At 44.0% G+C, this 25,048-nt stretch overlaps 1 protein-coding gene across 24 annotated transcripts in view; it reads right to left on the reverse strand.

Annotated features, from left to right (window-relative positions):
- PLCH1 (phospholipase C eta 1) overlaps window positions 1-25,048 on the reverse strand; it is a 150,413-nt gene that overhangs the window by 74,465 nt on the left and 50,900 nt on the right. For 19 of the 24 annotated variants that reach the window (XM_083739075.1, XM_083739070.1, XM_083739061.1 and 16 more), the window contains one exon: window positions 2,323-2,469. In XM_083739075.1, coding sequence (XP_083595201.1) covers window positions 2,323-2,469 — 147 coding nt within the window. Of the gene's footprint in view, window positions 1-2,322; window positions 2,470-20,449; window positions 20,596-22,732; window positions 22,853-25,048 lie in introns of those variants that run through there. The other 5 variants (XM_083739063.1, XM_083739069.1, XM_083739065.1 and 2 more) reach the window with 4 other exon arrangements.

Raw genomic sequence — 25,048 nt, forward strand, 5'->3', positions numbered from 1 at the left:
ACATTTTACACTGTAAACCAGTGTACATACCATGCTCCCAATTCCTGAACCATAAGAACCTAAGAAATGCCTGCTGAATCATAATAATGGCCCATCTAGTTCAGGGTCCTTTTCTCCCCATTGCCAACCAGATGCCTGTAGGAAAACAGCAATTAGAGGACCTGAGCACAAGAGCACTCTCCCCTTCTGTGGTCTCCAGCAACTGGGATTCAAAAGCATACTGCTACCAACTCTGGTGGAGCACAAGCCATCATGGCTACCAACCACTGTTGGCCTTATCCTCCATAAATGTGTCCGATTCTCTTTTAAAGCCATCTAAGTTGGTGGCCATCACTGCTCCCTGCTGGATTGAGTTGCATATTTGAACGATGTTCTGCATGAAGTACTTGCTTTCATCTGCCCTAAATCTTCTAATATTCCACTTCATTGGGTGTCCAATGCTTCAAGCATTATAAGAGAGGTGGGGGGAGATTCTCTGCAGACTTTCTCCACGCCATTCATAATTTTATAAGCTTCTATCATGTCACCTCTTCCTTGCCATTTTTCTTTTGTATATAGTTTTATTATGTTTTCTGTTTTACAATTTAAAATACTCACTTTACACCCTTAAGATATCAATGACTTCCATCCTTCTCTTTCCATGGTTCACTTTACATATCATAAATCCCTGCATATTTTACAAAAACTTTACCATTCAGTATTCCATTATTGCATCCATCAAAACATGTTTACGCTGTTGAATTTATCTTAATGCTGCCAGCGTTTTCAGCTACATACAACGGTTTCCCATATATTCAGTAAACATTTTCCAATCTTCTTTAAAGATATGTTCTTATTGTTCTCTTATTCGATATGTTAAATCTGTGAGTTGTGCATATTCTGTCAATTTAAGTTGCCATTCATCTTTCGTTGGGACCTCATCCTTGCCATTTTGTTGTTGTTAGAGCGTTTATTAATTTTCCAATAAAAACATCCAATGAGCATCAAATCCTAATCCAATAAAAATAAAAATTAAAATAAATCCAATTGTCTTCCGAATTTAATTCAAATTTTTGCGACTTCCCAAGGCCTGAATGTCAAAGCAACTCCAAGTCTCAGTCCTGCCTCTCACCATATTTCCATATTTCCATATCCAATTTTATCTCTCTAATCCTTGCCATTGTTCTAAACTAAAAAGATCCAAATGTGGCAATCTTTCCTCACAGGGCAGTCGTACCTTGTTAATTTTGGTTGCCCTTTTTTGAACATTTCTCAACTCTACACCTATTGTTATTATTATTATTTACAAAAGTACGTGCATTGTCTCTTTTTTCAGGTTGTGTTTTCTACAGATCAGTTGCATTTATTGTGAGAAATTAGTGTTGTATGCAGTATAAGGTGGGGGGAAGAGGGGGGCAGAGAGGGAGTGGGGCAGTAAAACTTATATTCTTCTACTGTTTGTTTGGGGTATGTTTGGGGTTTTGTGTCAGCGTCACTTGGGTAGGTTCTCTTTCTGTTCGCTTGTTATATTTCCTTGGTAGTGAGAGAGGTTGTGGGGGGCAGCCTAGGGCTTGGCTGGTTGTCTTGGGTTGGCTGCAATGAGATTTGTTTCTGGTTGGGGGGGTGTTATTGGGTCAAGTTAGCCATGCTGATTCGTATGCTGTCGGTACACTATCCTTTTTAAGGTGAGGCACCCAGAACTGTACCCAGTATTTGAACTACAAGGAGAGAGCTTTGGGAACAAATGCAATCCCACACATCCCTACGCACATCCCTCCCCCTGCCAATCTTAAGCATAGTTAACTTTTATATGGTGCTAGGGACGCGGGTGGCGCTGTGGGTTAAACCACAGAGCCTAGGGCTTGCCGATCAGAAGGTCAGCGGTTCGAAGCCCCGTGACGGGGTGAGCTCCCGTTGCTCAGTCCCTGCTCCTGCCAACCTAGCAGTTCGAAAGCACATCAAAGTGCAAGTAGATAAATAGGTACCACTCTGGTGGAAAGGTAAATGGCGTTTCCATGCACTGCTCTGGTTCGCCAGAAGCGGCTTAGTCATGCTGGCCATATGACCCGGAAGCTGTACAGGGAAGCTCCCTTGGCCAATAAAGCGAGATGAGCGCCGCCACCCCAGAGTCGGTCACGACTGGACCTAATGGTCAGGGGTCCCTTTACCCTTTACCTTAACCTTAACCATGGGGACAGGGTTTGAATATGAGAAGAGTGGACAGGGGATTTGGGCCACATGAAAAGGACTAGGAGTGTTGGATATGCACCTGCCCTTTCCAAATTCAAAAAAGGATAGATCTAAAAGACGCACACACAAAAACGCATCTTAGAAAGAACTTACTTTTCGCTTTTTCGCTTTTCCTGGATGGCCTCCATCGGATGCAAGTCCTGTGTTCATCGAGGTAAAAAAGGCGCACAAGTCCTTTGGCTCCACTCTTCAGTTTAACCATCTGAGTCCCAGACTGCATTACACTCATGCATCTTTCAACTGAGGGGAGGCGGGGGAAGAGAACACAACAAATATAGCTGAGAGAGTGATTTGATGCCTAAGTAATTACTGCAGTGCTTATCAACAGAATAAATACTGCATAATCCTTTTATTTTTCATCTGATATCAAGGAAAACTGGGGATTAATCGGCCTCTGAAAACATTTGTAACATTAGAATGAAGCCTATTTAAGAAATTATAACTAGCATTGAGCATTTGTCCTGCATTCATCCCGATTTGCTTACAGGGTGTGTGTCTCTCACACACACACACACACACACACACATCTTCCTGTAATCATCTGTTCATTCCACACATTTCAGGGCATTTAGTCTTCACTTATCTAGCCACAAAAAGTTTGTGTTTTAAAACAGACTTGTACTAGAGTAATGTACTTAGGGTTGCCATATTTCAGAAAGTAACCCAAAAGTTTTATGAACCCAATTTTTTACCAAAACGCCAAAAATTTCGATTGGCTTGCCTAAAATCCAATACAAAGTGCCACATTTCAGAAATTCCCCCCAGACATCATTTCTGCCTTTGAAATCCCAGTAATGTCTAGGAAAATCCAGACCTATAGTGGACCTAGATGTACTCCAAACCTAAATTTCCAGTATGCTTTTGAAATCTTCCCACAAAATACTGACAGTCTGCAGATGACCCATCTCATAACTGTAAATCCAAGGGTTTCTGGTACTTTTCTACTTCTGCTGATACAAATCTTTTAAAGTGTCCCGTTTTAATCTCTATACAGTTTAGGCAACTTAAATTCCAATTTATAAAAACAGCACCTGTGATATGGCAAGTCAAGAAAATATTTTAGAGTGCTTCTCCCTCTACCCCATACACATACAAACCTTTAACATACCCATTTCTCCCTAACAATATATGCTCTTGGTTCAAGTTTAAACATAAGTACATAAACTCTCTCCCATTTCTCTCTGCTTATGTGACCCTGTTCATGCAATTCAAACTCCAAGAGCAGAGAGTGACTCTTACACAAGCTAAGTGCAGAATCCACTACGTGAAAGAGCTTTCTATAAATCAGAACAGATTCAGAGGAGGGCAATTAAGATGGTCAGTGGCATGGAAAACAAGTCCAATGAGAAAAGACTGGGACTGCCTATGCTCAGCCTGAAGAAGAGAAGACTCAGGGGGACATGTTAAGATTCTTCAAATACCTGAAGAACTGTCACATAGAAAAGGGCAAAAGACTTGTTCCCTGTTGTCCGCAAAGACAGGACTCCATCTGACAGGCTGAACTTACAGGAAGGAAGAAACCTGTTGAACAGTAGCTGAAATCTCACAACTGTGAGAGCTGTTTGACAATGGAACTGATGAGTCATTAGCCACTAGGGCTAAAAGCAGCTTTTATAAAGGGAAAGATGGTGTCAGTTGGGGAAACCAGGAAAGGAAAGGGATTAATCCAAACTTCCCTCAACACCACTGTTTCCCATTCATGGTGGTTTTGAAGAAAGGGGTATTAAGAGAGCAGACTCATGGATTTCCTGCATTACATGAAGTCTGGCCCTTGTTTTACAGCATTCTTCTATATCATGTTGTATTATTTTACTGTTGTTAGCCGCTCTGAGCCCAGCTTCATAGAGTTTCATAAAGTTTGACTCAGAACCTTCAAAAACATTATAATAACTTCCAGAGATGACCTGGTTACACTTATTCGTCAAACAATTGTCCTTGCGTCATGCCACAGCAGAAAACCTACTTGTAGACAAGCCTGGCCGGTAACATTCCGAATGGAAAATAAGACACAAATTTGTTCAAGAAAATTAATTTCCCCCTAACCATTAATGTATAAGAATGAATCACAACAGCCATCTTTCCTGAACTACTGGCTGGGACTGAAAAGGAATTATTGTTCAAAACGTCTGAAAGGCACCAAGCTGGGAAAGACTGCCCTAATGTATGAGTTATGTTATCAAAAGACAATAACGGTACATGAAGGAAAAGTCTGTCCAGGAATGCAGTCTCTTTAGGAGGGGAAGGAGGGATCACAAATGGGAATTCATTACAGGAAAAGAAAAATATAAAATTATTTGGTGCTAAACTGTATTTCCAAATAACAAACCCATTAGAGCAGGGCAGGTTTTGTCTTGATGTTTGTTTCGATTATGCAACCCTAATTAGGAACAAGAAGTTTGAAAATCTGTATTATAAAGACAACTTGCTGTAGCACTTATTTGAGGGGGAGGGGAACTGAAAAGAACACATAATTTTGCATATACTGGCTTGTACAAATATCTAGCCTTAGATGATGGAATTAACATTCTAGCCAGGCAGTCTCTGTCGTTTCATATTTAAGTATTTCAGAACATTTGGTATATAATACACATGTATGTGCATCTGAAAATGATAGTCACTTATACAAAAACCAAATTGTGATATTGTTCATATATGTGTGTGAATGAAATCCACATGTGTGGAGCTTGTTATTTTTTGTTAGATTTTCAAGGGGGGGCAAAAATCGTGAGTACATACAGAAATGTGGTTGTTGCTTTTCTGTTCTGCAAATGACAGGAAACGACTGGTGACTCAAAAATTATATTTTCAACAAGGACTCAGCTAAGTAACACAGGGCTTTAATCTATAATCTGGCTGTGCCTGCAGATATATATGGAGTTTAGAGGTAAGCAAATCTTCTAACTTTTGAAAGCCTAACAAAAGCCTATTTTAGTCTGCACTTCTATTCTGGGAGTGCATTATCAAAAATTGCCTGACAATGGAACATCCTGCTACAAACAAAACCATGGCCATAGAAATCTGGTCCCATCCTCTGGGACCTTAGCATTAGAGTTAGTCAGAAGGGATTCTGGAGAGCACGTACCTCCGGTTACGAACTTAATTTGTTCCAGAGGTCCGTTCTTAACATGAAACCAGAGGTCCGTTCTTAACCTGAGGTGCGCTTTCCCTAATGGGGCCTCCCACTGTGTGTGTGTCTCCAGCGTGTGGCTTCCGTTCACATCCCGGGGCAAAGTTCGCTTCTGGGCTAGCGGAGCTCATTACCCGAAGCATTCACAAGGAAGACGGTACATAACCAGAGGTATAATAATAATAAATTTATTTATACCCCACCCTCCCCAGCCAAGACCAGGCTCAGGGTGGCTAACAACCAATAATAAAAACAAGTTGGTTAAAATACAATTTTAAAAAAAAGATTAAAATACAACATTAAAACATTAGGATGCAGCCTCTTCACAGGAGGAGAAAGGAAAAAGAAAGAGGGGAGAGAATCAAACTGATTCTACTGTAGTCCAACTCCCTACTCAAAGCAGAATCCACAGTACAAGATTGAACTACAGCACCCCAACAAATGACCAATCAGTCTCTGCTTAGGGTCATGGAAGAATCACAGAATTGTAGAGTTGGAAGGAATCCCAAGGATCATCTAGTCCAACTGCCTGCAATGCAGGGCTATGCAGTTGTCCCATATGGGAATCAAACCTGCAACCTTGGCATTATCAGCACCATGCCCCAACCACCTGACCTATCCCAGCAGTTTGTGGGTCATAGGAAGCTAACCTATCCTGAGTCAGACCATTGGCACATCTAGCTGAGTACTGTCTACACTGACTGGCAGCAGCTCTCCAAGGTTTCCGCCAGGGGTCTCCTCCAGTGTGGTGTAGTGGTTAAGAGCTGTAGATTTGTAATCTGGGGAACTGGGTTCGCGTCTCCGCTCCTCCACATGCAGCTGCTGGGTGACCTTGGGCCAGTCACACTTCTCTGAAGTCTCTCAGCCCCACTCACCTCACAGAGTGTTTGTTGTGGGGGAGGAAGGGAAAGGAGAATGTTAGCCGCTTTGAGACTCCTTCGGGTAGTGATAAAGCGGAATATCAAATCCAAACTCCTCTTCCAGTCCTACCTGGAGCTGTCATGAACATCCTGCATGGAAAACAGATGCTCTAACAGTGAGCAACAACCCTTCCAGGGAAGGACAGCCCACCGCTTCCCAAGGCAATTTAGGAAATTCAGCTGGTTGTTTAGACAAAATCTGCGTCCCTACAGTTTCCACCCTTTGACTCTAGCCCTGCCTTCTTAAACAATGGAGAACAAACATCCTTGAACTACTCCGTAACTGTGTGAACCCTAAAATCAAAGATCAGCAATTCTCCCTTTTAAGCAAGAAAGTAGCGATTCTGTGATCTTTGTTTAGGAGGGACAAAGTTGCTAACAAACACTACATAAAAGTGGACCACATAGCGACAATCCTTTATATTCTTACCTATAGTCCATTCCCTTGAATTCAGTGTGGCATACTTCCAAGTGAGTGTAAATTAAGGTTCAGCTGCCAGCCGTTTTATTTAGCAAATCAAAACAGCTGTTTTTGAACGACAGTCAAACTAAAAACAAAAGATGCATCTTGCTATTTAGGAACGAATCACGCAAAAGCATGGGACACCAAACAATTAGTATTTGCTATTTAAATGGAATCAGCCCAGCAGCACGCCCAAACTAATCACGCAAGCATTTCAAATAATCTTTTAAAAACAAAAACAGATCGGAGCGCCTGCAGCATCTGTCGAAATAAATAGCGTGGGAATCACACCTGACAGTGACATCCTGCTGCCGCCACCTGCCCTGCCTGTCTTCCGGTTCCCTGTTGCAAAGGGGAGCACGTTGAATCTGAAACTCTGAAAGAGGTACCAACCCATTTGAGCCAAGCGGCAAACTTGTGGAGTTCCCACGCTTCCCACCACATGGTAGACCTCTGAAGCCAGAGAAGACGCCATTGGAGAGCGAGGAGTCCAGATGTTGCTCAGAAGCTTCTCAAAACAGGCCGATGAAATTTATTCCGCAGCCCAAAGCTATGCTTTGCGGCGCTGAGCAAATCAAAAGCTGCCGGACTGGGACCGCTAAGCTGCGAGTCTGAGTAGTAGCCCACACACGGCCTTATGTCCAAAGAGCCCTCTAATCTGCATGGCAGCAGCAGCAGCAGCAGCAGCCAATACCACCTTCTGCTTGTTATTTATCCCTGTGTAAAATGAGGTCTTTTAACATCCTGAGATTGCCTTGGTTCAGACCCTTGGTATTACTGAGTCGTTCGGATAACACGGCTGTGTGACACTGACCCCTCTGCAGCCTGTTTCTGAGCCAAAGGCCCGTTTCTAAGCAGTTTATGCCTCTCTTTGAATAATGCAAAGGCTGCAACTGTAATAAAATTCAAGTGGGCCTGGTTTACAGCGTGCAAAGGGAGCATCAGAGGACGGCAGCAAACAATCCAAAAACAGGAATTCCTTGGACTTTGGTGGTAGCTTCAAAACACACATATTCTCTGCAACCTTGAAAACACATTGGCACATTAAAGTGTGTTTGTGTGTGTGTGTGTGTGTGTGTGTGTGTGTAAACTGCTATACAGTGGTACCTCGGGTTAAGAACTTAATTCATTCTGGAGGTCTGTTCTTAACCTGAAACTGTTCTTAACCTGAAGCACTACTTTAGCTAATGGGGCCTCCCGCTGCCGCTGCGCCACCGCTGCATGATTTCTGTTCTCATCCTGAAGCAAAGTTCTTAACCCGAGGTAATATTTCTGGGTTAGCGGAGTCTGTAACCTGAAGCGTCTGTAACCTGTAATCCAAACATCTCAGGGTGGTTTGCAGCATCAAAATACAATCTGAACACACAATGCATAATAAAAACAAGAAGAAAAACAAAGCAAACCAACAATCCCTCATCCAAACCTTCCCCTTTCTCCTCCTCCCCCCCTTCTGCTCAAGGATGGAGCCAGAGCCTCCTCATCCTGTGAACCATTCATCTCTGTAATGGTTCTAGGGGGTTGCTCGTGCGTAAGTCGTCGCCACACCTGGCTGAGTTACCTGGGTGAACCCTTTCTGTCCGGACAGCCACCCATCCGTGGCTGTCTCAATCGCTGGCAGAATCCGTCAGTGGGCGTTTCTTAAACTTCTTCCAGCAAAGAAGTTCTTTGACGCCAAGTCTCCTCCTACTCTCCCTGCGCGGGAGTCTTCTGCGCAGGGAGGGTGTGGGCAGCGGAGTACCCATGCTCTCCCCACTGGTCTCCTGTGAAGAGTCCTGGAGCCTTCTCTCTGATTCCCCCATCTGCCCCCCTTCACCCCTGGTGTTACACTGATTTCCTTCCCCAGCAGATGGGCTGCCTCTCTCCCTGCTGGGACCCTCTCCGGCATCGCTCTGGAGCCTTCCCTCCGCCTCTGGCTCCGATGGTAGTTCCCTGACAATCTCACAGCATAAAATCCCTGGTTTGTGGGTCAAAACCCCCATTGGGTGGGGGAAACAAAGGGTTCCACCATTTAGTTAAATATGCATGTTGAATGCTTGGCATATAGCCTCCTTTCAGTATGTCTTGAAAAATAACAGCTCTCATTTTATTTATTTTCCACACCCAATTCTAGAACTTGCTCAGTCAGACAGGCCTCCTTCTTTGCGCCTGCCCGTCTTGGGAATTGGATCTAGAAACCCTTATAATTTCTTTTCATATAGATATAGATTATAGATATAGATGATATAGATACATTTTTTAAAAATCATTTCTCATTTGGGGAGTGTTCTGTGGTACAGTGGTACTTCGGGTTACATACGCTTCATGTTACAGACTCTGTTAACCCAGAAATAGTACCTCGGGTTAAGAACTTTGCTTCAGGATAAGAACAGAAATCGTGCGGTGGCGGCGCGGCAGCAGCAAGAGGCCCCATTAGCTAAAGTGGTGCTTCAGGTTAAGAACAGTTTCAGGTTAAGAACGGACCTCCAGGATGAATTAAGTACTTAACCCGAGGTACCACTGTACTCCCCTCTCCCCAGTCCCACAAGACCCAAGAATGCAAAACGAAACACGGGAACTCTCCAAGGTCCTTCAAGTGCTCTGGGTACCATGAATTCATTCCCCCATAGTACTGACTCAGACCAGCAGTCACGTGCCTTTTTAGGCCTGTGAGTAGATTTGGATTTTTTTTAAGCAATTGCTGTGGACACCACCCACTCTGGTCATGCCCCCCACCACCACCCAAACCACCGAGACACACAAAGAGAGAGAATGCAGAAAAACTGAGCTTTTCCAAGGGTAGACGTCAAATTCAGTAGAATTAATCTGACCCAAGAAAACGCAGCTGAAGAATGTATAACTTGCTGCTTAAGTGGAATACACAGGATGAGACAGTCAAATCCGCTATGATAAAATGGGCTCAGGATGTGGGGCATAACATTATGTTTGCAGACTGGGAAAGGTTATGGAACACCGGTTTGAAATTCACGGCATGTACTGCCTTGAAGGAAAATATTATGAAAATGGTATACCGGTGGTACATGACCCCAGTCAAGTTAGCCAAGATATATCATCTGTCTGACAACAAATGTTGGAAATGTGGAGAGGCGGAAGGGACATTCTTTCATCTCTGGTGGACCTGCCCGAAAGTGAAGGCCTTCTGGGAAATGATCCATAATGAACTAAAAAAGGTATTGAGATTTACCTTACCTAAAAAACCAGAGGCCTTCCTTCTGGGCATGGTGGACCAGAGAGTGCTTAAGAAGGACAGAACCTTTTTTATGTATGCTACCACAGCAGCAAGGATCCTGATTGCAAAATACTGGAAGACACAAGATTTACCCACGCTGGAGGAATGGCAATCGCAGTTGATGGACTATATGGAACTGGCTGAAATGACTGGCAGAATCCGAGACGCGGGAGAAGAAACAACTGAGGAGGATTGGGAAAAGTTTAAGGACTATTTGAAAAAACACTATAAGTTGTATGAATGTTAAAAAAAAAAATGCACCTTTCAGGAAATTCTAGCTTCAGCAAATGTAAGTTATTAGAATGAAAATTAAGACACAAGAATTCAGAGGTAAAATAATGAAATAACTTTATTGTGTTTAATATAAAACATATAAGAATTGAGCGACAGTAAAATTGAAAATAGGGAACATGATAAAATGGAAGTTACAATAAGTTTTGAAATAAGTTAACAAATTGCTGATGCTTTATAAGACAGAGAACGCAGGGTTCGGAGGATGTGGGGAAGTCCTATAGGTTAGATGGAAAAAGAATATGGAAATTTGTTATTTATATCTCTCTTTCTTATAACCACTCTTTATTCTTTTTTCTGTATTTCTGTACTTTTAAAAAAGCAATAAAAAAATGTTTAAAAAAAAGAAAAGAAAAAGAAAACGCAGCTGAAAGAGGAATTAGGAAAGAGCATTGCTCTTTTTTAAAAAAAAAAGATTGTTTTTGAGTTTCCAAAAGCAGCAGCATTCAAACAATAAAGAAACAAAGAGCAACGAGTGCATGGAGCACCTTATCGCAGAGGGAATGAAATAAACAGAAGGATCAGTAGACCAGGGGTCAGCAAACTTTTTCAGCAGGGGGCCAGTCCACTGTCCCTCAGACCTTGTGGGGGGCCGGACTATATTTGGCGGGGGGGAATACCCCACATATAACCCAGAGATGCATTTTAAATAAAAGCACACATTCTACTCATATAAAAACACGCTAATTCCTGAACCATCCACAAGCCAGATTTAGAAGGCAATTGGGCCGGATCCAACCCCCAGGCCTTAGTTTGCCTCCCCATGCAGTAGACTTTGTCAGGCATCACAATAAAATAGATTCATTTCCCCAAACCACAGTGGTACACAACCTATGGTGCATGTGTCCATAGGTTTGTCCATCAATGGCTATGGAGAACAGGTCTACCACTGGCAACATGGAACCTGCGTTTGCAATGGTGGAATTGCCATGGAATATTAGTGCTGGGGAGTAACTACAAGAGGAGACTATTGCCTCCAAGTTAACTTATAAAAACTTCATTTTCAACAGCAAAGTCAAGAAATTGCAGTTCATGATGCATTTCATTCTCACTTACAAAAGGTTCCGAAATAAATGCCCATCTACAAGGATAGTGGAAAGCCACTGACATGAGCCGAGAGGCAGCCACAACCTTGTGTTAAGAAGAAACAACTCTAGAGAACAAGAACATTTTATTAGAGTAGGCAGCATACATCAGCTTCTCTTTTAAAGAGATTGTATTCTGTTCCTGCTTCACCATGGTTCCCTGTTCACAGATAATGGGAAACTATGGTTCGCTATAACTTCATGGTTTGTTTTACTGCTTGATGAAGGAAGGAGCAATGGGGTTGTGTGCAAGTGAACAAACCTCATGCACTTCCTAGTTAATTTAGCCAGGATTTGATCAACCAAATGCAGCCACTGTGTGCTGCTGCTCATAAGGGCAAGATCCAGCTAAGTCATACTCTGAGTGGTTGAAATAAATGATTGGCACAAATAAACACTGGCTGTCACCTTAGGAAGACTGGCTGTCACCAATATACAGCAAGTTAAAGTGGGGGACACACACCTCTAATTTTGCACATACTGAGCTGTTAAAATTTGACCAGGGAAAACACCTTGGAGTTATGGTGGATATGCACGTAATCGCACTTACATAACCAGAGAGAAAAATAGTATAACAAACTGCTATTTGCTGCAGAATTACAAATGGAAACAAACTTTGATTTTACAAGCCGAGGAGATGCTCTTCCATTAGAGGCCTAATGCATTATTTTTTTCCTTTTTAAAACGCAACCCTTAAAAATTACAATCCCAGAGGGAAAAGCAGGTTTACAGTGACTGGCTTTTATAGAATTATTAATGTTACCATCATTCAAATGAAGGGAAGATTAGATCAGTCCTAAAGAGCACTGCCCAACAATGGAAGTGTAATTATTAAAAAAGGAAGCTAAACTGTACTTCTAAATTAAATACCTAAAGTGGTATGAACAACATGAAGGCCGGAGGCACAAATCCAACAAAATTCAGTAACAATGAAATGTCCAAACAATCAGAAAATTTAATTCACTGGCAAGCGGAGCCACAAATCCCAGGGGGGTATTTACTGAAATATTATATATTTTCTTCCTTTCAGGTCCACAGCAGACCTGTAGACCGGATCTGGAGAACGACAGAAATAAAAGCACTATGCAGCATCGACAGTAAAGTTACAAAGCAGCCATTAAAATAAAAATAAAAGCACACACTGGAAAGGATGCCTAAACCAGGCATATTTTATCTAGCACCGAGAGTGGGGAAGCAGCTGGCTTCCTGAATAAATGATGCCCGATAACTTTGGATACTAGCTATGGCATGGCTCTTTCCCAAAAAAAAAACCCATTTCATATTTTATCCAGACCAGAGGTGGGAAACTTTTTTCACATTCCCTTTGCTGGTCAAAATTAGCCAGGTGCCAGGTGCATTTTGCAGGTGGCTTTCGACCACTTGTGACCAAGTGAAGATGCCTGGGTACCAGGATGGAGCCTGACATCTCCACCATCTGGAGATTCTTGGATCTGAACTGTTTTCACACACTAATACCCCCACCTTGTAGAATTCTATCCATTATATTTTATTTTATATTTTATCAGAAAATGAATTTCTGGAACCAAAATGCTTTTTCTGTGCAGCCTGAGCAGGAGCAGTTGCCATTAAGAAAAAGAGGTTGGAACAGGCCAATTATTATTTATTTATTTATTTATTTATTTATTTATTTATTTATTTATACCCCGCCCATCTGGCTGAGTTTCCCCAGCCACTCTGGGCGGCTTCCAATCAAGTGTTAAAAACAATACAGCATTAAATATTAAAAACTTCCCTAAATAGGGCTGCCTTCAGATGTCTTTTAAAGAGAAGATAGCTGCTTATTTCCTTCACATCTGAAGGAAGGGCGTTCCACAGGGCGGGTGCCATTACCAAGAAGGCCCTCTGCCTGGTTCCCTGTAACCTCACTTCTCGCAATGAGGGAACCGCCAGAAGGCCCTTGGCGCTGGATCTCAGTGTCCGGGTTGAATGATGGGGGTGGAGACGCTCCTTCAGGTATACAGGACCGAGGCCGTTTAGGGCTTTAAAGGTCAGCACCAACACTTTGAATTGTGCTTGGAAACGTACTGGGAGCCAATGCAGCCAATCCACATATAACAATAGATAGGTGGACTGTCCCTGGATCAAGTAACTATTCCTCCTTTCAGTTCTCAACATCCTTAACTTAGATCACGGTTGTCACTGAACTAGCCATATGTTTAACTAAGAATCAATCAGTCCATCACTTGCAAAATAAAACTTTAGAGCTGTCTTGCCCCAAAATGGCAACTAGACATTCCGTTTTGGCAACCGCAACCATGGTTTAAGGAGCTATTTGGCGCCTAGCTTATACATCTGAGTTTCAAACACTGATTCCCTTCTGAGAGATCTTCTGGGGGCCATGTGCTAGCGGCACACAGGGCCAGATGCGAAGGTGGATGGAGCAATTAATGCAGCTTCCAACTTTGTACAATAGTCTAAATTCCTACATACACACATGGTTCTATTCTCCTTGTGCAGGCAAGCAGGAAGCATTATCAGAGTTCAAAGGCCAGGTAAAAGCACTCAAGGAGGATACCAAGCAGGGCAAGTGGGGGGGTGGATAGGGAAGGGACCTGCCTATTGAGGGCCCAGGGGGCCAGAGAGAGGGGCTTTGAAGGGCCATATTTGGCCCCCAGGTCTGACGTTGCCCACCCCTTGACCCAAACATTAAGCAGTGAATTGTGGGATCCTGCCACAGGAAAGCGGGTGACATATTGCTTAGCATGTGCCAGTGAGGTCCATTACCGTATTTTTTGCCCCAAAAGACGCACCAGACCATAAAGCACACCTAATTTTGGGAGGAGGAAAACAAGAAAAAATTATTCTGAATCCCAGAAGCCAGAACAGCAAGAGGGATCTGGCTTCTGGGATACCGTGTGGCTGTTCTGGCTTCTGGGATAACCGCACCAAGCCTCTTCAGGGCAGCGGGATGAAGGCTCCCCCTGCCTAAAGAGGCTGTGCACGATTAAGGCAGAAGCCAGGACGGTGCATCGCTGAAGGGGCGCTGCACAGTTCTCCCTCTCTGAGATGGGGAACTGTGCAGCGCCCTTTCAGCGAAGCTGGAGAAGGAACAGAAGGAGACCCTTCTGTTCCTCCTCCGGCTTCCAGGACAGGCGCTGCGCAGAGAGGTAGAGCTGCCGCAGCACTCCTTCAGCAAAGCGGGAGGAGGAACAGAAGGGGCTCCGTTTCTCCTCCCGCTTCGCTGAAGCGGCGCTGCGCAGCTCTACCTCTCTGTGCAGCGCCATTCGCTCCATAAGACGCACTCACATTTCCCCTTACTTTTTAGGAGGAAAAATGTGCGTCTTATAGAGCGAAAAATACGGTAGTTATGAGTACTGGATTTCACCCTGAAAGACTCGGGTTCAAATCCCTACCCACCTGTGAAGCCAGTCATCATCAGCCTAACCCTTCCTCACTGGGTTGTTGTGCAGATGAAAGACGTATTACACTGAATTCTTTGGGGTAGAGATGAGGAGCCTAAAGTCCTGTTGGACTTCAGTTCCCAGCAGCCCCTGATCGGTCTCTGCTAGCGAACTGTAACTTGCGCTCGAGCATCCACAGCTAATGCTATTTATTCTTTTCTTTTTTTCCTTCTGAGAGTGCACTTTATCTAAATCCCAAAGTGCAGTGCTAATATCTAGACTATAATTCAGCTTACCCCCTAGCATCAGGAAGCTGTCGGTTGTTATTCTACTTTGGGGGCCTGTTATATAACAAAACATAGAAGGACATACGCTTGCGACTGTCTATCCATGGAATTATTTGTGCCTATGTACCTGAGCTTCTTTTCTCCCTGCCATCATTTCCATTTATTCTGTTACACTTTCCCCAGTCTTGAGACAGAACATTTTCCATAGAATCATAGAGTTGGACGGGTCCCTGGTGGTCATCTAGTCCAAACCCCTACCCAGAATTCCCCGGGCCAATTGCAACAAGGTGGAGATCTCTGGATGCCAGAATGAAGACTATAATTTCCATAGTGCTGGTGATATACACAATTCATTTTCAGCTTCGTAATCTTGTAAATAATAAAAAATGGTGCCTAGACATTCCATTGTGGCAACCGTAACCTAGGTTTAAGGTGCCATTTAGTGCATAGTCTATGCATCTTGAGTTTCTAACACTGCCTACAATGCAGGAAATCTGTATGCTTCTTATAGCAGCTTTAACCAACCCTGCTTTGAAATGTCTGAAAGCAACGTGATCATGTTTCTAAAGTTCATGGCTTCCCTGAATACAATTGTGAAATCTACCAATAAAGAGCCTTGTGGGTGTTACAATATTCTGTTCCACCTTAACAGATGTGTGGAGTTGTTGTATGTCACACGTCTGTTTATATTCCAGCACAGCTTGCTGGGAACTTCCGTTGTGTGTGTAGCTTTTGCTTAAGCTGTTTGCTTGGACACGAAGGGGAGAAGACATGTTTTTCCCTTTGTCCTGATGCTGAATAAAACGCCTGTAAATACGCTTTACGCAACCTCTATCTGCCCTTCTGTTGTGAAGAGTCTTTTTCTCTGCTGGCTTGAGTGCTCAGCTTCCAAAGGTTTCTGAAGCTCGGACATCGCCCGGCCGCCGGCCGGAGCCAGCTGTAGACCTGCCATTTGCCCCCGTTTCTTTGGATGCATCCCAACTGTGGGATCAGACCAAAGGCCCATCTAGTCCAGCATCCTGTTCTCACAGTGGCCAACCAGATGCTTGTGGGAAACCCGTAAGCAAGACCCGAACACAAGTGCCCTCTGCCCTCCAGCAAGAGGCGTATTGTGTCTGACAGTGGCAGTATGCCATAACCATTGTAGCTGGTAGCCATTGATCGTTAATATCCTACCTTTCAGAATACAAAGCCTTCCAGGGGAGCTTACAGTTAATATCAGAATACCTTTTTAATAATAATAATAATAATAATAATAATAATAATAATAATAATAAATTATTATTTGTACCCCACCCATCTGGCTGGGTTTCCCTAGCCACTCTGGGCGGCTTCCATAAAAACCAGAAATACACTAAAATATCACAGATTAAAAACTTCCCTGAACAGGGCTGCCTTAAGATGTCTTCTGAATGTCAGGTAGTTATTTATCGCTTTGACATCTGATGGGAGGGCGTTCCACTACCGAGAAGGCCCTCTGCCTGGTTCCCTGTAGCTTTGCTTCTCGTAATGAGGGAACCGCTAGAAGGCCCTCGGCGCTGGACCTCAGCGTCCAGGCAGAACGATGGGGGTGGAGACGCTCCTTCAGGTATACTGAACCGAGGCCGTTTAGGGCTTTAAAGGTCAACACCAACACTTTGAATTGTGCTCGGAAACGTACTGGGAGCCAATGTAGGTCTTTCAAGACCAGTGTTATGTGGTTTCGGCGGCCGCCCCCAGTCACCAGTCTAGCTGCCGCATTCTGGATTAGTTGTAGTTTCCGAGTCACCTTCAAAGGTAGCCCCACGTAGAGCGCATTGCAGTAGTCCAAGCGGGAGATAACTAGAGCATGCACCACTCTGGCGAGACAGTCTGCGGGCAGGTAGGGTCTCAGCCTGCGTACCAGGTGGAGTTGGTAGACAGCTGCCCTGGATACAGAATTGACCTGCGCCTCCATGGACAGCTGTGAGTCCAAAATGACTCCCAGGCTGCGCACCTGGTCCTTCAGGGGCACAGTTACCCTATTCAGGACCAGGGAGTCCTCCACACCAGCCCGCACCCTGTCCCCCAAAAACAGTACTTCTGTCTTGTCAGGATTCAGCCTCAATCCATTAGCCGCCATCCATCCTCCAACCGCCTCCAGGCACTCACACAGGACCTTCACCACCTTCACTGGTTCTGATTTGAAAGAGAGGTAGAGCTGGGTATCATCTGCATATTGATGGACACCAGTCCAAACCCCCTGATGATCTCTTCCAGCGGCTTCATATAGATGTTAAAAAGCATGGGGGAGAGGACGGAACCCTGAGGCACCCCACAAGTGAGGGCCCAGGGGTCTGAACACTCATCCCCCACCACCACTTTCTGAACACGGCCCAGGAGGAAGGAGCGAAACCACTGTATAACACTGTATTTTTAAATAGCAATATCATAAGACACAGGGCACTGGTGATAGGTGTGACTATACGGGGGTTATAATAGTTCTCCAGAGTGTTCCACGTATGTTTTGAGCCACGTATGTTTTGAGCCATGTTTTCTGCCTCGGTCAAAATCCAGTTCCTCACTTCCTAGGCCACAGAGTTCCCTTTTTGCACTGTAAGCCTGACAGACAGAGCTCTGTGGTTCAAGGGCATTCTCTAGGTGGCAGCGCCAGCCTGCCTGGGCACTGAAGTCAGCTCACAGCCAAGAGCCAAACCCTGTCCATGAAGTCCAAAACAGCCTCAGAGTGTTCTCAGACTGGGTTTGGGATGCTTGAGGAAATGTATGCTTTCTGAACGCTGATATGAACTGACTGGATCCACACCTCCTAGACAAATGTGCAGATCAGAACGTAAGCCGTCCGTCGGCTTTTGCACTTCCTAAATGCTCCGATGAAGATTTTGCCTTCAAAAAAACAATAATGTTGAAATACAATTGATAATAATAATAATAATAATAATAATAATAATAATAATAATAATTTATACCCCACCCTCCCTGGCCAGAGCCAGGCTCAGGGCAGCTAACACCAATAAAATCACAGTAAAAACATAATAGGGGGAAAAGAGGGGGGTGGAGAAGAAAAGGAAAAACCAATTTAAAATACAGGTTAAAATGCAATTTAAAATGCAGCCTCATTTTAAAGTTGCTGATAAATCAAGAGCATAAGGGGAGGGAAACATAAGGGTCAGACCGAGTCCAAACCAAAGGCCAGGCGGAACAATGCATTTTAAAATATGTATTTAAATCCAAGACTTAGTGCAGATTTAAAATTAACAAATTAATGCAGAAAAAGGACACTGCCTGACTATGATTTCCTTATCCTAACGCCGGGTGTCAATGTAGCACATTTCAAACGGTGCAAAGCAGTTCGCCTGCCCTGTGTCAAGACGCCTTCCAACAGCCATCCTGTAAGGTAGGTCAGCATCACTGCAAGTTTAGGGGCTGGAGCTGAAGGAATGGGAGCTTGCATGGGCCCTCTAAGTCAGTTTAGAAACTGCAGGAGTGCAAAGTGCTGTTGCACCCAGTTCCTGTTTGCAGGTTCCCTATACAGTGGTACCTTGCTTCTCAAATGCCTTGATACTCAAACAATTTGGAACCCAAACACTGCAAACCCGGAAGTAAGTGTTCCGGTTTGCAAACTTTTTTCAGAAGACAAACGTGCTCCGTTTTGAGTGTTATGCTTCCGATTTGAGTGTTATGCTTCCAATTTGAGTGCCACACTTCCTTTTTGAGTATAACAATGAGGTCTGTCTGTTTTTGCTATTAATTTTGCATTTTTGTTTTTGGGGCTCTTTTTGTTTTGTTTTTATGACTATGTGTAACCCATTTCAGCTACTGATTGATTGATTGTGTGACTGCAGTACACTGTTTATTGCTTTCATTTTATGGATCAATGGTCTCATGAGATAGTAAAATTCATGTTAAATTGCTGTTTTAGGGGTTGTTTTTGAAAGTGTGGAATGGATTGATCCATTTTGCATTAATTCTATGGGAAAGCGCGCCTTGGTTTTGGAACGCTTTGGTTTTGGAATGGATTTCCGGAACGGTAAACAAAGGTAAACATCTGATTGGCCAATATGACAACAGGATAATAGACTAGCTGGCCTCATCCATAAGCTGACATTTTAAACCACCACCACCCATGCTTTTGTTCCTTTTGCAGTGCCATTTTTGTGAACCTCTAGACATTGCAACCATGACGGCTGTGATGAGACCGTGAAGGCGAGGGAATTTTTTGATCCAAAGCCACACTGGTAGTAAGCCTTTCTTTTTTGTTAATCAAGCATGGAAGAAAAAGAAGTAACCACTTAACTCTAAATTAGGCTAATTGCCAAAAACTGTTGCAAATATTCTGCCACTTCATTATACCACGCAGAACATAAGTTTTATTAATCAAACATGCCTAATGAGTTTACATAGCTTAATCATCACTACTATGAGGGGGAACAGCTTTTCGATAGAAAGCCTTTGTACCACTGAAAGAAAAGTGTGAAGAGTTAATGTTTCAATCTGGTCCAGGATTCTAAAAGCCTAAGCCAAGGGCAAACAATATGGCAGTTCTGCAGATGCCCTTCAGCTACAGATTCCACCATCTCTGACCCATCCACAGTGACCTTGCTGGCTGGAGCTAATTCAGTTATGATTTTTTAATTTTCCATATTTGTAAGCTGCCTTTGAGGATTGTCCTTCCAAGGCAGATCTCAATCATAGAATTGTGGAATTAGAAAGGACCCCTAGAGTCATCCAGTCTAACCCTCTGCAATGTGGCAATCTCAGCTAAAGCATCCATGACAGATGGCCACATTAAAAATAGTTAACAACTGATAACATTACAAATCACAAAAAATATAAACGTCTGAGACACTATATAACTCATATAAAAATCATCACAGCAGCAGGAAGAACCAGTAACAAACTGACTAAAATAATACAAGTGCGAAAACAGAAAGCATAAAGAGCACATTTAAAAACCACCAGGAGAAAAGTACCAACACAGATATTGACACAAAAGCAGTTTGGATTTCTTTTTAAGTCTTTAATTTTAAAAGTCATTACGGAGCCTTATGTATTGACCTAAGGGGGTCTTTCCACAGGATCACCACAAAATAGGCCCTGTCTTTTGTGTCTGCCATTCTAATACAATCTAATATGGACTAGAGTTGATTCTGCAACTTCCAGGCGGCTGTGCTGTCTGTGGACGATGGGAATTGTAGTCCGAAACATCTGGAGGTGTGACAAGTTTTGGAAGGCTGCTATGAGCATTTGCTTTTTCTGATAATATATTCTTTTGCTTTAGAGATAATGCTGGTCAGAAAATCTTTAAAACTGCAAAGAACAAAAGCTTCTTTTGCAAAGCAAAAACAGTCTATGGTGCAGATTAATTCACAGAATCCAGACCACAACAGTGCCATTGTAACAGATATGACATGAACCTGTGAAAGAGGCTTGCAATTAAATTCAGATGAATCCAGAAACCAGTACATCGATAGGGGTCTTACCTTTAATCATGTGCAGATATTGTTAGTCTAGAGGATTGCTATCGAACACCACATAACTTCCTGCTACGGTTCTTCTCAATTAGGAACAAGCAATCGCTCTCCTTCTTCAATGGCCAATAAAACTTCAGAGCAGCTAGACTAGAGTGCTGGAAGGCAGGAGCAGACTTGCTTACCGAACCATTGGGCAAAACACATTCTCCTTAATATCTCCAGAACAACAAAGACTCAAATTTTATGCTATTAAAAAAAAACTCCTAAGAATTCCATCTACAAAAATTCGCAGTGATTCGGTTTTCACTCGATTTGAAAGAATGAAAAATGATGTGAAATAAACACAGAGGAAATGTGCTTATAACAATAAGGACATAAGAGCATCTCCTCTGAATCACACCAGAAGTTCCCTCTGGCCCATCATCCTGTTCTCCCAGTTACTAACTAGATGCCTAAGGGAAGCCATACAGCAGGACTGGAGGCTCAATATTCATGGGGTCAAGGCAGCCTTGTCTCAAAAACAAGGCCAAATACAGAGGGCCATTTTCCAAATGGTAACTTTAAATGGGAAGAACTGCCTCTTATCAAGACAGATGTCGGGGGTGGGAAGGACGCAGACAAGTGTGCACCAGGGGGAGGGGGTCTGGAGTCTGACTCAGGAGGGGGGTAAGGTAAAAGGTAAAGGACCCCTGGACAGTTAAGTCCAGTCAAAGGCAACTAGGGGGTTGCGGCGCGCATCTCACTTTCAGGCCAAGGGAGCCAGTATTTGTTCACAGACAGCTTTCCGGGTCATGTGGCCAGCATGACTAAACTGCTACTGGTGCAATGGAACACCATGACAGAAGCCAGAGCGCACGGAAATGCCATTTACCTTCCCGCCACAGTGGTACCTATTTATCTACTTGCACTGGTGTGCTTTCGAACTGCTAGGTTGGCAGAATCTGGGACAGAGGAATGGAAGCTCACTCCATGGTGGGGATTCGAACCACCAACCTTCCAATCAGCAAGCCCAAGAGGCTCTGACTGTCTTCATAAGCTGAATTCAGACGTGGGGCTTGTTGCATTAGTTTTAGTGGTTCTAATGCCAACACATCGGTCCAGATTCCTAACGTTCCTTTTACTATACTGCAGTGCCTGTTGCGCTGTGGCTTTCTGATCGATAACAGCGCCACGTTGCACTAAAATTTAAACAGCGGGAAAGAGCTGTATGCTGTGATACTGCCCCAAAATGTCAACACATGAAACTGCAACGCAGTGCTCCTGTGGTTTTCTGAGTTAACAGGGCTGCAAACAAATCTTTCCTGGAAATCAACGCTAAACTTCTGCCATGTTCCACTGGATTTCCAGAAGTGGTTGTTTACGTTGTGTGAAAGAGCACACAAAAACGCAAAAATTAACAAGTGAGGAAATGTCAGGAAAGCAGAATAAAGAGCCATCGAGCAGCTTTTCTGCTGCGAGAGGCGGTGTTGCAGGGGAGCCTACAAAGATGAAGCAAAAATGAGTACAGGGCAAATTGCATGAGTGCTCCAAACCTAGCCACTGTCCTCCCTCATAGTGATGAATGAATAGGAAGGGAACACACAACAGACTCTGCCCATGTGGCTCCAGAAGTCATGCACCTACAGGATCACACCACAAGAAATACTCTCAGGGTCCTTCTCCAGATGCATGCAAACAAGTCAGGGTATCATCCTGCAATTTTGGAAGAATGTGTGGTAAAACAATCATCTTCAACCCCGGTGTGAAACCTTCTCCAGAGGTCAAGAAAAGAGAGTAATTTGTTATTAAGCAATCAGTGTTGGACATCAAAAGATCCTCCTGCTGAGCCTTGCTAATAAAAAAAATATATACATTAATCACTCTCTACCTCTTCAGAGCAAATGCTCCTCCTACATAGCAGCAAGGGGCTGTCGACCTCCAAGAAGGGTTAATTTGTGAGATAACTATCTCAGCCACCAGAGCAGATAAAAAGCACCTTCTGATTTCATGTCTGATTATGCCCAGGGGTACACTATGAAAACACGCAGATCCATAGCATAAAATCATTTATTTATTTTTACATCTTGAATACATTCTCTTCTGCTCTGCCTCCCTCCCAAAATGATTTAGATCTAACGACAGCAGCAAAAGGCACTGGATTTTCCTGCACCAACCTCTGTTGTTCCCTCCAGGCTAACTCAAGAGCGCACAGGATTTTGAACTATAAAGGCAGCTCTCGATTTGGCAGGCACAGATTCCCCGTGAAGGAACCCTGAAGGGCAAAATATAAAAAGAGGAGATATATCTACTTGCCTAATAGGTTCGGCGCTGGATACTGGCTCAGGTACTAAAAGTCTCTCTAGGTCTCTCTCAGAGCACACGGGATCTGTTCCACTTCCAGCTCATGCAGGGTCTGAGAGAGCCACTGTGTAAGCAGGAAAGCCAGCCAGAGTGATGCAAGTTACTAGGAAAAGCTGCAGATTTTTGCATATATTATGACGAACCCTTTCACCGTCTTGTAAGAAGGAAAGGCACAAATGTCTTGCGATCCCATCCATTCACCTGCATGTGAAGATGAATCAGCATATAGGGAGGAGGTTCAGAAAGTCTTGACATGGTGCCTAGAGAACAACTTTCACCTAAATATCAGTAAGACAAAGGAGATGGTGTTGGACTTTTGGAGGAAGAAAGAGGAACTAGTCCCGTAGTATATCAGGGGGTGATGTGGAGAGAGTATCTTCCTTTAAATCCCTGGGAGTCTACCTTAGTGAAGACCTTACTTGGAAAAACAATACAACCTGGGTGGTTAGGAAGGCCCAACAGAGACTCCATTTCCTCAGGGTCTTGAGAAAGAACAACGTCAAACAAAAATTGATGATCTCCTTCTATCGGTCCACAACAGAAAGTGTCCTTTCAGAAAGTATTACAGTGTGGTACACTGGTTTGACAGCCATGGACAGGGAGTCCCTACAGAGGATGGTGAATACAGCACATGATATCATGGGCTGTCCCCTGAGTTCGCTAGATGACATCGCAGGAGACCATTGCCTCAGGAGGGCGAGGAAAATTCTTGGGGACGACGCACACCCCAGCCAGCACCTCTTTAATCTCCTACCTTCAGGCTGGAGATACAGAAGTATAGTCAGCCGCACCAAAGGGTTAAAGAACAGTGCAAATGAATTCCAGCAAGCACACAGACTGCGTACAAGACTGAGTGTGGGGGGGGGCTCATTTAATTTCACTGTACACAGGTGGTGTAGTGACAATAAAGGTTTATTATTATTTGTTATTATTATTAAGATTCAAGTTCACTTTTATGTAAGATGCAGGGCCCCTGTCTTCAGCAAGTACATGCTTTAATTATACATCTATAGCCCACCCTGTGTGATGGCCTGGGATTCGGACTTGGAGGCTGAACCTGAGGAATCCCAGCCTGCACAGGAGTCCCCACCTCCGGAACCAGCTGAGCCTGAGCCTGAAGGGTCCTCATCTGTGCTGGATCCTCAGGTGCAGGCACCAGCTGAGTCTGCTCTGGCCCCTGAGGTGATGGAGGACCCATTGCCTGCAGGTGCTCCACTCTCAGCACCATCAGGGGAGGAGGAGGTTGTCTCTGGGTCCGGTAACCCTCCAGCCTCTCCTGAGTTGCAGAGGCTCAGGGCAGAGAGGCAGAGGGAACTACGTTCCTGCAGGAGGACTGCTCGCCTCCAGGCCAGGAGAGGCGAGACACCTGTGGACCGGGGCCGCCCTATGCCCCGGGGCAGATAAAAGCCAGCCAGCCCAGTCCCAGGAACAACGTTGTTGGTAACCTGTTCCTGCCAGACCCTGTACTTCTCTTCTTCCAGAGTTCCTGACCTCGGCCAACTCCTTGCCTTGGAACCCGCTTCAGCCTTGACGGACAGCCTACACACCACACTCTTGACCCCGGACTGGACACAGACGTCGCCGCACAGAACACCCCCCCCCCCCCCGGACCAGCACACCCTGTCCCAATAAAGTTACCCCAAAGCACTAAGTGAATCAACCTGCATTTCCCAGTAGTGACACAGTAGTGAATTCTCCTTCTCATGCTGTTTCGGTACCATGGGAATGGAGAATCATCAACAACAGTGGCAAGAATATTTTTAGCCCAGAAATGGAAGCAAGAAGAAATTCCCATGAAAGAAGAATAGCAGATAAAATTAATGGACTATGCAGAATTGGATAAAATGACAGGAAGGATTCGAAACCTGCGGGACCAGAGATTCACAGAAGATTGGGAGAAGCATACTAATTATTTGAAGAGCAACTATAATCAAAAAATTATGTTAGTAGGACTACAAGAAGTTTTGTAAGGAGAAATAGATGAAATGTTGCAAAGTAGAAAAAGAAGAGAGATATTAGTTATGAGATTTAAATGTAATAGGGAAAGTAAAAAAATGTATACTAAGTGATTGGAAAAATTTTGGATGTGATTGATGGAAGTAAAAAAAATTGTATAAGATGTAAAAGTATGTGTCAGGGGTTCAGGAGCAGAGGCACAGGAGTGGGCGGAGATGGAGAGCGAGGAGGAGGAATCCGAGGGGGGTGGAGGCAGTGACAGCGGTCAGAGGGATTCCACGAGCCTCTCCAGCGAATCGGAAGATTCACATA

This window comes from Podarcis gaigeae (genome assembly GCF_964106915.1).
Source record: "Podarcis gaigeae genome assembly, chromosome: 5".
Taxonomy (NCBI): Eukaryota; Metazoa; Chordata; class Lepidosauria; order Squamata; family Lacertidae; genus Podarcis; species Podarcis gaigeae.